The sequence below is a fragment of the Antechinus flavipes genome, chromosome 2, assembly GCF_016432865.1.
Source record: "Antechinus flavipes isolate AdamAnt ecotype Samford, QLD, Australia chromosome 2, AdamAnt_v2, whole genome shotgun sequence".
NCBI lineage: Eukaryota > Metazoa > Chordata > Mammalia > Dasyuromorphia > Dasyuridae > Antechinus > Antechinus flavipes.
In genome coordinates this window covers 370844926-370857854 of record NC_067399.1, presented here as the reverse complement: position 1 = coordinate 370857854, position 12929 = coordinate 370844926, and the positions used below count along the sequence as shown (strand labels likewise).

The 12929-nt window shown below is 30.1% G+C and overlaps 1 protein-coding gene across 13 annotated transcripts in view; it reads left to right on the top strand.

Annotated features, from left to right (window-relative positions):
- Nucleotides 1-12929, top strand: part of KLC1 (kinesin light chain 1) — a 67348-nt gene that overhangs the window by 40932 nt on the left and 13487 nt on the right. For 2 of the 13 annotated variants that reach the window (XM_051978282.1, XM_051978281.1), the window contains exons 13-15: nucleotides 1520-1681; nucleotides 7717-7847; nucleotides 12393-12459. In XM_051978282.1, coding sequence (XP_051834242.1) covers nucleotides 1520-1681; nucleotides 7717-7847; nucleotides 12393-12459 — 360 coding nt within the window. Of the gene's footprint in view, nucleotides 1-1519; nucleotides 1682-5489; nucleotides 5541-6241; nucleotides 6860-7716; nucleotides 7848-12392; nucleotides 12460-12929 lie in introns of those variants that run through there. The other 11 variants (XM_051978285.1, XM_051978286.1, XM_051978288.1 and 8 more) reach the window with 9 other exon arrangements.

The following is a 12929-nucleotide window of genomic DNA, read 5'->3' as shown; positions in this document are numbered from 1 at the left end:
AAATACTTATCATCATCATTTATTATTATTAAATCTTCTGAATGTTCTATTTAGAAAAAAATTATAAAAGTAAAATATCTATTGTTTGATTATTAGTTTAGTTTTTATAATTAAAATCTTCATTTTATATTGAGGCTTATTTCTGGATTGTTCTGGCATCTAGTTCTCTTTCAAACATACTTGAGAGGAAGAAAGTTACTCATTGAATTAGATGTGATGAGATATTTAGTCATAAATATCTGATTTTCCTTTTTTTTTTTTTTAATTGCCAAAGCATTTTCAAATTCCTTATAGAAGGAATAATCTGAGATAAAATTGCCTTAGAAGCAAGTGGGTTGGTTTATGCTATAAATAATATGATAAGGTAAACAGTGCACTGGAGGTGTGTTCTGGTGTCACACAGTGTTGGGTATTTTACAATAACCTTTCACAAGTCATCTTAACATTGTCACTTCCCTTTATGAAATGGGATGGTTATTATATAACCCATGAGATCTCTTCTGCCTCTATTATTCAGTGATATGTTTCCATATCCATAATTCATAAATTCCACAATTCATAAATTGTGTTAAAATTATTAGTAATATCATCCATTAAACCTAGCATTTAATAAATATTTTTTATTAAATGCCAGCATATTATAACAACCATTCTTGTGTTATTTGTGAGATGAATCAAAAAAGGTATACAATAAATTGTAATTCTCATAAATTTTTTATTGAGATTTTTTGTTTTATATTGCCTTTGATTTTTTGTTAGTAGAATATTTAGAGAAATAAGTAGACATTATGTGATTTGTCCTTTATAAATAAGCAAGAGTCATTAAAATAGACAATTAATCATATCTTATATAAGCTCTTTTGAATTAAATTCCCTTTTAAACCTAAAATAGTACCATACAGATACTAGTTAATTAAAATTCCATTAAAAATTATCACATGTAAAATGAACCTTTTAGCATTATGTTGCTTACAAAAAATTGAAAAAAGTTATAAAGTTGCCATTAATTGAAATATAGATATGCATTCATTTTACCTTTATTTTAGTAGTGTAGTTCCTTTTGTGACAATTAACGTATAAAATCAAGTTAACTGGGTGTGAGTGGTACACAAATGATAAAGTTGATAGATGACATATCTAAAGCTGTCAATAGTTAATGCTTCATATTCATTCTCAGTTGAGTCTTATAACTGAGATAAGTAGAAGTACAAATCATGTTAGAGAGAGATAATGAAATAGAAGGTCAGAGAGATTAGAGATCTTCTCCAAGTTATACATCTCTAGTAACAGAATAAGTATCCTAAATCCAGGTCAGAGTCAAATGTTCATTTCATTCTGTTCATTTCACCTGTTTTTGATTTTCATCACCCCTCATTTCTCAGTCATGCTTTAATGTGGGGTTAATGGTGAGAAACTGAGTAATTTAATTATGTATTGTAGAAGTTCTAGATCTTGGAAATTTTCCAGTACAATTTTAGTGCTGAAATGTAAATCCTTTTTCCCCTTGCGTGGCTCATAGGGTCTTGACAATGTTCACAAACAGAGAGTAGCTGAAGTGCTAAATGACCCTGAGAGCATAGAAAAAAGAAGAAGCCGAGAAAGTCTCAATGTTGATGTGGTAAAGTACGAGAGTGGTCCTGATGGAGGGGAGGAAGTGAGTATGAGCGTAGAATGGAATGGGGTAAGTACAGTACACAGTTTACAAGTATAATGTAGGCAATTAGCTGCTATAACAAAATCTGCTTTCTTTATAGTTCTCTTTCCATTAGCATTTTTAAAATAGTTTTTCTAGTTCATTTATTTTGGATTTAGTCATTGTTAAAATCAAAGGAGAATTAAGAAAACAAAGTCTTGCCTTTTTTTAAGTAACATTTGTTATTTCAATTTGTTACTCATTTAAACCAGTTTGAAATGATAATTTTGTTTTTAGGATTGAAAGCTTGGGCTTAACTATGAGCAGTTAAATGCTGATTGAGTGTCCTGGTTATTTAGAACAGAATCCATAAAATATAGGTTCATTTTAATATTAGGAGTTGTAAATTTGCTTTTACTTGCTCATTTTTATCACTATCTTAAGTAGTTTTATTTCTTATTTGCTATGAATTTTGTTCATTTGAATCGCTTTACATTAAAGAAAAATCAATTCATAAATTAAATTGTACAAATGACTGCTTTTTTTTTTTTAATATATGTTTTCAATCTAAAAATAATGTTCATCTTTCTCCATTTGAGAGAGATGGATATCCAGAAGGGTGCATTTATATCATGTAAAGAGTTGTATTCACATTAACTCATTTAATCCAAATGCTAATTCCTATAGGAAAAAAGTTTTGTGGTGCCATAGTTTTAGTTTTAGTTTTTTAATAGTTTTAGCTTTTTAGCAATCAAATTTCTAAAAACTCAAGACTTAAATGTCTGAAATGAATCTTATATGCTGAATATGAAGAAACTGTTGACATATTTGGAACCCTTAATATCTGTGAAAAACATTATATTACTTGAAATTCATTTTACCCTTTTACATCACAGGCCTGTATTCTGAAAGAAGCCAGATGTGGCTTTTCATATGCTTCTTACCTATTGAATGTTTATGATAGCAGTTTTAAGTTATATCTATCTGTTTTTGAGTTTTATGCATTAGGAGGGTAGTATTTCACTGAAGGATTTGCTAGAATGTGTCCAGTTGTTGTCTTGAAGAAAAGCTACATTGTAATGCCAGGAATTTTTCATATTCATGAAAAGGATGCAGTTTAATTAACTGCAGTTCTGTAAAGAAGTTTTTGCCACATTGGTTTAGTGATGGATTTCTAACCATTTTTCCTTTTGATTTAGCATATTAATTTGTTTACTACATGATTCCATTTGTTTATAAGGATCTTATATATCTAAGGCATTTTGATATAGATTATTCTAAAGGACATTTTCATAAAATCCATCATGCAGAAATTGCAGGGTGAATTTTCTCATCATTGTGTTTGGCTGGCATTTCCTTGGCATTGTTTTTCTCAGTGCCAAGACAATCAATCAGCATCCATTTTGATACCTTCACATCTATCATATAGTGGCCTCAAAAGAAAATATTTGAGTAGTTTTTAATATTGTCCACTTGATATTGGAACTGTGTACTGTACTCTTCCCTATAATATGCTGTTTTATTTGCATGCCTTTCTACACTAGGAGTAAATAAAATTCTTTTTGCTTAATAAAAGTAAGTGTGTAGATTTTAATATTCTTCATAGAAGTTCTTAACTCCTGAGACGGTATTTCTAGGTCATATATTAGCCTGAAAATGAGCTGATAAAGTTACTGATAACTTTAAGACTGGAAATTACTTAACTTATGAGAGTTGATTTCATTATTTCTATCATCATTATCACTGTTTTTGCATTATGGGGTCTTTCCTTACTGGAGGAGCAGGCTATAATATCTTGCCTGTTAGTTGGGATTTGAGGCTGAAATTATACATAATAATGTTATCCTTAAAATTTTCAGATAAGTTAAAGAATGGTTATCTTAAATGGATTCCTATTTTTTTCCCAATTCTTTTCAAACTTTTTCATTCTATAACTTAGGACCATTGGCAGTACAATATTTGGGTGTTATTTTGTCCTCCCCGTAAACTCCTCTTATCAGAAACTAATACAATGTTTTTCTTTTCAGAGGCAATATTCTTGACCCTTTATTCTCTAAGTGGACCAACAGCTTTGATAAAATACATTCCAGGTGCATTGTACTTTGGGCTAATTCACTTTAAGCTGCAGTAAATACCATCATGTTACTTTAAGATTTCACTATATAAACTTGATATTGTCCACTTGGTCAATCATATTTTGACAATATGACTCCTCCACCAGTAAAGGTGATGAGTGGTGAGTTGTGAGACCAGAGTATGGTAGGAAATAATGAGATATTTTAAGCCTTTAATAATATATGTAAACTTTTGAGCCCACATACACTATTATTCAGACAAAATGCAAACAAATGGCTTATGTGTGGCCAAAGAGTGGAAATTAGAACATAAAATTAATATATGTACATGAGTACTCTTTGATTGCATCTGCTTACATAGAGATGAATTATAAACCCAAATTTTTAACATTGTAATAATTATTCCTTTATTTAAGAAGACGCATAACTTATTTTGTGAGATTTTAAGTTCTAAGTAAATCTCATTATTGAGTTGGGGAAAAAAAGATAGTTGAACGGCAATCATTTAAAAACACAGGTTTATTTTGCTTTTCCATTGTCCCATTTTTCTGATCCTCTCAGAGTAATATGTAAATGAATAGTCTTGATTACAGTTACTTTTAATCTCTGATTATAAAGTTGGACTTATTTCTGGAAAGATGTTTCACATAAAATGTGAATGTGCATGCAGATCCTTATATGTACAAGTAATAATGGAGCAATCTTTTGGGGATGGTTTATGGATAAAATTTAGTGATCATGTTTAAAGCTTACTCTTCCAGACTTGCCTTACCATGAATATTAGATAATTACAGTTGAACATGTTGAATTTTACATATCATTCTATGTAAACTAAAAGTGTTATTTTTCATCTAGCTATCAGAAATGGAAGTTAAGAACCCACAATTTCCTATTTCTATTTCCTTCTGTAACTGTCTCTTTGTAGGTAGGGGATAGCACCTAAAAATAAAATTTAGTAAGATATATCCTAGTACCCAGTATGATCTGGGACTTCTTTCTGATTAAAGAGTTCTGGCTAATAGAGTTCCCTTGTTTTATTAATTTTCTAGGTAGAGGAAAGACAACATTTCTAGAGTTTTTATTTAGAATTCAAAGTGTTTGATTATAGTTATTTATAAGGTATTCATGACAATGACAACATTAGACACAGAATATAATTTTATAAATATAAATGTATTTATAATGTATATGTATGTATATATATAACATTTTATGTAGATTTTATATACACACATGTTTGAGTCTATAATAACAATAGTTCACATTCCAGTAAGTGTTTTCAGTTTGCAAAGCACTTTCTGAAGGCTCTTCAGGACATTAGTCATAATTATGTTGTAACTAATGTGTCAATAAATATTTCTTAAGCAATGAAATACTAGGTAAACTGTGTAGGTCCTTTACCATTAGCCCCAAGCACAAAATCCCAGGTATAAGCAACAACTTCATTAAAGGGTAATTTGTGAGGAAATGATGGGGGACATGTCAGCCAAGACTTAATGAGAGCTTTTCAGGTCAGCACTCTTTTAAACACCAAGTTCTTTTCTTCCAAATGGAGTGCTTTATACTTTTGAATATCTAGTTATGAAATGTTAGAAACAGAACTACTTCATGGTTAAGTTTTTTTTAAGGTGACTGAATTAGAATTATTATTGTTTATGTAAAATACTTTTAAATTATAGTAGAACTTTTCCCCTGAAGAACAGCAAGAGCTTTACTTATGTTTCTTGTCCTCCCAACATTCTTGGGGAGTTGGTAACAAGTTTTATTTTTCCATTTTAAAGATGAGGAAAATGAAGCTCGGGCTGGTTAAATGACTTGCTCAACGTTCCATGGTGAGTCAGAGCTAGCAAATGAGTTCAAGTCTCTTGACTCTGTCTAGGGCTTTTTGCCCCTGACTGTTTCGTTCCATTATAGAGACCAATGACACATTTCTTCTTTTGGAAATTCTAATTTTATAGCTCATTTTATTTTATCAGTTCTGTGTTTATCTTTTAAAATGTTTTAAAATAATTTAAAAATATTCAGATCAATGGAACTTTGGTTCCTAGAGTTGTCATTTTGCCTGTTAGTTTCTTAAGGAATATAAATGCTTTTCATTTATGGGAAAAAAAAAAAAATTCTCCCTTGTTGTAATGAATAGCTAAGAAAATATTTCTGACAAAAGTTAAAACTTAAATGAGTGCTCCTTTCATATTTTTAGATTTTTATTTTAAATCATAGGGTTTTTCATTGCAGTCACTCTTAAGTATAATCATGAATTTTATTTTAAGAAAATTTTCAACATAGACTAAAATTTTATTTTAATATTAGGAGTTAATGGATTAAAAGTATAGACAATAGTTCATGCCTAGAATATCTAATATTAAAACATCAGTAATAGGTAAAAGTAATTTCAAATACCTTTTTTAAAAAAAAGAAAGATTTTGTGACCTAGAAATACTGTAAACAAAGCTATTTTAAGTAGAAAACTTTTACAAACAAAATTTTTAAACAGTTTCATTCAGATTTTCTTTTCTTCATTTCTATCTAACAGGCCTAGATGCCTTTTGTGATTCTTATACTGTCTCCTGCATGACGGGCGTGCTCCATCGTCAAGCTTTAACTTCTCTCTCCAGTACTGACTGCTGTGCTTTTAGCAAACCTCTATGATTCTTGTCAGAGCTACACTTCTGTGTATACTGGCCCTTCCTTTCAGTGCTGTTGTTCTCTTTGGAGGTTTATTTCTGTACATGTGTAGCTTTACCAGATAGGTATTTAGTACTACAAAATGTGTTAATAAAATCATTTACTGTGTAACATGAGTTAAAAAAAAAAAATAAGAGCGACTAGCTGTTCACTATGAAAAAAAGGTAGTTAAAAGTATCACACAAAGTATTATTCAAATGGCATGATGGTGACCTTTTGAGAATTGCTAAACTGTAAAAGTAAGGCATGTGCTCCAAGTGCTTTAAATTGTATTTAGAGACCTATAACTTGGTTAACATCAATATGGAACTATGGTTGTCTTCACTTATTGATTATTCTAAAGTAGCATTGCTGTTTAGTCTTTGTGTGAAATTTTGGCAGATATGCTTTTCTCTACTAATCTTTAAGTGTTCAGTGATTTGTGTATCTTTGTCTTTCTAACTTCTAATAAACTCACTCCAACTGACCTACGTCTTGGTGTCTGTCTGCTTCATAGTATTCTTCCTTTCTTGCAAAACTGTATGGCTTCTAGAAGTAGTAGATAGTTACTGCTAAAACTTAGTAAATGATTGATTTTGTGAATAAAAATCAAGTCTTTGCTATGTGGTTTTGATTTTTATACCCGAAAGGTAGAAATTTAATCAAGCAAAAATATTTAAATTGTGACTTTTAAAGCTTAACTCAGATTTGATATTTCCATATTATATATGAAAACTAATTTATTATTCATATCTAGAATGAGTTTTTTTGGGGACAATAGCATCCATAATCTGTATTTAATAAAATCATCTTACGAGGTTCATTAAATGAATATTCATGAGATTAGTATTTGAATTTGGATTGAAGTATTGGAAGTAATTTGTTTATATCGGGCTTAAATGTCTTAGGTGTTACATTGTTTGTTGGACCTAGTGACTACATTTTAATTAAAGTGGAATTTTGACAGTATTCCTAGAAGCTTCCTTATTTCTTTTATAATTTTTATGTATTGTCCTTTCTGTCTTAATACAGAAATGTCCTTAAATTTTCTCTTTAGGTGTCATTATTTTGGTGTGAATAAGCTTTTTTTTTTTTTTGGTTAAAAGTCATTTCAGGATCATGGATTACCTTTAATCACTTAAATAGTTAGATTTGCCAGGCATTAAAGTCTACTTGCAAATAAAGTAAATCATTTAGAAAACTGACAGGAAATAGTGACCATTAACCTGTAACAACTAAGAACAGCTCAAGAGTGGGATGAAATATTTTCATTCAGTTTTAGCTGGGGGAGGCTTGGAAGGGTGGAACCCTTGGCAGCTTCACATTTGTTCACATCTTTTTCAGGATGGCACTGGATCTTTAAAGCGCAGTGGTTCCTTTAGCAAACTTCGAGCTTCAATTAGACGCAGCAGTGAGAAGCTGGTTAGAAAGCTGAAGGGAGGAAGTTCACGAGACAGTGAACCAAAGAATCCTGGGTAATTATGTTTTCCTAGCTATGCTGATATTTGCCCCCTTTTATCCACCTTGTAAATTAAGCAGTGGCCAAGGTCTTTTTTTCTTAGTAGATACAAATTTTATCACACATAAACTTCTGAAAAACATTCCATTTTAATATTGTGCTTCTTTATTGAAAAGTTTGATAGTTTTGACATCACCTATCCCTGTGTAGATTGAGAAATATTATTAAATTGATATCCTGCTTAAAATTTTGCCCAGTTAAGTGGTTAGAGAGAACAAGTCTTTGAAAGGGTGTTAATACAAAAATAATTTTCTGTCATATAAATTAAATATTTAAAGTAATATTCATGCCTTTTAGCTTTAAACAGTGAAGTGTCAATTTAATATTAGGATATTTAAACTATTAAGTTTGATTATTTAGGAAACCCACTTCTTTAGATCATTAGCATAATTTTGATGATAGTGTATCTTCCCATATGTATTGTGATTTAATTAAAGCTGTTATATAGTTAACTACTGCCACATAGCAAATAATTGAACTTCTACTTTAAAAAGCAAGAGCACACACAAAATAGATTCATTAAGGAAAGGGGTGGTGATGGTAGAGAGGGCTTATGTTTTGACTTTAGGGTAGCATGGTAGAAAATTTTTCTCAGGGATTCTAAAAACCAGAGATATTTGTTTCAAATGTGTAACTAGTATTAATACAGAAACATGCATTTCAGAGATTATGATACCGTTTGAATGACAAAAGTATCAGATGTTTTTGAGTGATAAAATCAGTTTCATCCACTGCTAGTCCTAAAATATTATGGCTTTATTAAGTGAATAAATTTCTTGTTTCTATTTAATATTGCCAAATTTGGCATCCTTTTACTTAATTGCTTTATAAATTGGTAAATTGCCATAAGACTAGTGTTTTCCAAAGGATTTTTCCTGGAAGCTCTCTTTTCCATATTATTCTATTGTTTGTAATTGGTATTTTTTAGCATCTTCTATGATGATTGACTTGATATTTTTATATTATTCTCTGTGGAGTTGTATTTAGAAAGTGAATTCTATTCATCTTAGGCTAAGAGGTGTTCATTTGGATAAGCACAGGTTGATAAAGGATCATTATTATTCACTCTGATGGATTAATTTGCTGCTTAGTTAATTTTAAAAATAATAATTTTCAACCTGATTTCTTTTATAGAGGCATATAATTCTAAACTTCCAGAAGTGAATTTAAAGTGAATATAAAATAATCTGCTAGTTTACATTCTATCTGTATAGAAACCTGCTTTTTAGGTTCCATTTCTGAAGATGAATTTATTAGTAATTAGACATTCATGTGAAAGCTATTGAGACATCTAGATTATTAAACAAGCATGACTGCTTGCTTTTCTCTTTTAATGAGTTTGGGAGCGCTCTTATTTGATTAGTTGGTTGGTGATGTATTTTGGGAGCATGATTTCTCTGAGAAAAGATGATGTGTCTGGAAAGTTTCTGAATCTTGTTTATCTTGAGAGCTTTTTTTACTTAGGAGTTCAAACTTCAGGTGGATTCTAAAACTTGTGTTTTGGTGTATTTTCTTTCTTGCTCTCTTCTCTCTTTAGAAAAGAGTATGGGGGCAGTTAGGAGTGGCACAGTGCATAGAGCACCAGCCCTGTAGTCAGGAGGATCTGAGCTCAAATCAAACTTAAGGCCAAATCTGGCCTTAAAGACACTTAATACTTCCTAACAAGTTAGTTAACCCCAATTGTCTCAGCCCAAAAAAAAAAAAAAAAAAAAAAGTATAGATAGGACAAGCAGTGTTTTAATTCTAAGGAGCTGTCCTTTTTTGTTTGCAGAGATGTCCAAAGTATTCATGGAAGCTCTGTTTATCATATTATTCCATTGTTTGTAATTGGTAGTTTTATTATCTTCTATGATGATCTATAAACACCTTAAAAGTAGATAGAGAAGAAAGTTTTAAAAAAAACCCCAACATGTTTTCATACTGTTCTATATTTTTGGTGAAGGCCACATATGGATTTGTGATTTTTTTACCTCTCCAATTTTGCATGCATTCCTACTGAATTGCCATAAAGTTATATTAAAGAAACTGTAGTATTTAAAATTAAATTGCCTAATTTTATTTTTAAATGCGATAAACCTTTATGACTCAAGTGGGACTTTAATATTAACCTTGTTATAAATGATGTTTGTCCTGAAACTGATGAATTTGTTTCCTAGTGAATTGTGAAGGGTGTTAAAACATTTTATATTCCAGTGGTCAGAGAACATGAATACTGTTCTTTAGGCAATCACCAGATCAACTTATTTCAGTTTTGTACATGTTTTGAAGTTAAAATTGAATTGCTAAATCTGGCACTAAATGTTCACTGTAAAGTTTTTGTGTTTTCCTTCAGGAATTTTTGATTTCCTAGGTATCATCATTTCCTTCATGAAGACAGATCAAAATTCCATAAGACTTAGAAAAAAATGATCCATTTAATCTGTTGATAAGCCTATTATCTAGACTGGTCCGTCAGTATTGATGCTTACATTATTATAAAAATGACCTTTGAAGTGTTGTGAACTTTTTTTTAACTACTGCTTTAATAGTGTTAATAATAAATAACATGCTGCATTTTAAAACTTAAATTTTTGATTTGTAGACATTTTAAGTTTAGTGTTTACTATTGGGTACAACCAATATATAGATTACTGTCAGAAAGGATATCAATTACCCAAGAATATTTTTTTTCATTTTAACATTATTTGATAGATCCTGTTCATTCTTTACTATTTACCCAATTTTTGATCTTTGTGCTTCCTAATTGTTTGAAAGAGTAGCTTCAGTTTGATTAGGAAGAAAACCCACAACCTGGGTAGAGGAGGATGTATGAACTTTAAGTTGCATATGAACAAACCTGGAAGGCATTTTAGAGATTATTGAATCTAGTCTGATTCATTTTATTTCATTTTTCGAGGCACTTGGAGTTAAGTGACTTACTTAGGGTCACACAAGCTAGTAAGTGTTAAATGACAGATACTGGATTTGAACTCAGTTTCTCTCTTCTCTATGACTGGTCCTTTTTCCACTGCACCAACTAGCTGCCCCCACTGTTTCATTTTGTACATAAGAGAGGTAGGCTTCAGATTTGGGAGGGAACTTGTTTCTAGTTAGACAAATTATGCTTTTTAATACTACCTTTCCTAAGAACTAGTTAGCTGTTTGATATAATATTGAGGTCAACCTGGTGTCATTTGCTTCAAAAATAGATTTCTTTGTAACCTTTGGTTCAAAATATTAGGAAGTAAAAATTATAACTTTATAAAAAATACTTGTGCTGAGTCTGTTTTACTTTGATTTTTTTTTTCTTTCTTTTTATTGGGGGAAGTTATCTTTTGTTTGTGGAGAGGGAAGTAGAGAAAAGATTTTGTGGTTTGAGTATGTTTATTCTTTATATTAATTAACTTTCTCATGACTTTTGAATGTACTTTTTAAAAAGTAACACTGAGAGCAGTGTCATTGTGCTTGCTGTTTTGATTGTTGCTAACCTCCCAAAATGTGTGTCCTTGTCTTAAAGCTACTGACTTGAACTAATTGAATTTAAAATAATATTACTGTTAGCTTTTATTATTATAATCCCACATTAAGAATTTAAGGGCTCCACTTTTCAAATTTTAAGTTCCTTAATATAAGTTCTTTTACACTTGAAAATAGGTGGCGAATTCTTAGAGATGAACAAACTAAACTTTAAAAATATTAAAGATGTCTCCCCAAATACTGTTTAAGCAATAATTGTGTACAACAATAATCTAATTACAAAACTATATAAATCTTGTATATAAGTTATTGGGAACACTGATAAAATAGACAATATAATTTCAGAGTGATTTCTAATAATAGTTGCAATGTAGCATAATAATATGACTTAAAGCATTTTGCATAATCAAATTTGAATTTCTAGCTAAAAAACTTGGAATTGTTTATTTTTCATAGCTATGACATAAACTGTTCCAGTTTTCCTAAAACAGGTATAATTTGTATAAAAAAAGAATTATTCCACAGATAAGAATGAAAGGAAGCAGTAAAGCAGATGTCTCTTGAAAATCTTTTCAAAAACATAAAAAAACTATCTTAGGTGAATTTGAATAAAATAAAAGTAATTAATAAATGCCACACAAAATAATATAGCCTAAAATATTTGCTAAACCTGATTAGTAAATAAGTTTGGTTGTTTTCCAGAAGATAGGTTTTGATCAGAAATGGCATACTTTTTGAAGTATGCCATAATAAACACATTTTGTATGAAAAATGAATAAAACAGTAAACTAATTTTATTAAGCCATAATATTAGATGCAGATTCACTATCTGATTTAATATAAATCCCAGTCTTTTGTCGATTTCCAACAGAATTTGTGTAACTGTGCCCCATGTAGTTTTCCCAAGACCTCTTTTTTATTTCAAGTGTTGCCAATGACACTTAAAACCCTGTGCTGTGTCCATGTTTTGCTTGTATTTGGAGAGCTTAGATTTTTCCATTGTTCTGATTGCTTTATCCTTGCATGTTTGGTGTCCTGGTTGCAGCATGAAGCGTGCCAGTTCTCTGAATGTTCTTAATATGGGTGGCAAGGCTGCTGAAGATCACTTTCAAGTAAGGAGCCCTAAAGTAATATTCTTAAATATGTAAATACTATCAGCAAGATCTGGTCCCCAAATATTTAACTAGGGAGTTAACAAAAAGATTATCATATCTTTTAAATAATTTTTATATTAAAATGTTTCAGAATTAAAAAAAAAAAACTTAATTCTTAGACAGATTACCAAAATAGCTAATAAGGCTTGTTACATTTTTATTATTGTCTTTAAAAATTCACTACACTAATGAGAAAAACAGTAAAATTTTAAGTAATATAGCTAAAAACTATGTGTATCTAAAAAGATTATTAATATGTTGTCCAGTTAAGATCTTAAAATGTTTAACATTTTACTAACATGTGTAACCTTCAACTAACATTAGACTAATAATTATTTTTAGACTTAACATTTTGTTAAATTGTCTAAATCTCCCATAAATACTCTGCATTGTTTTCCAATTTCCTGTCTTAATGTATGCACCATGTA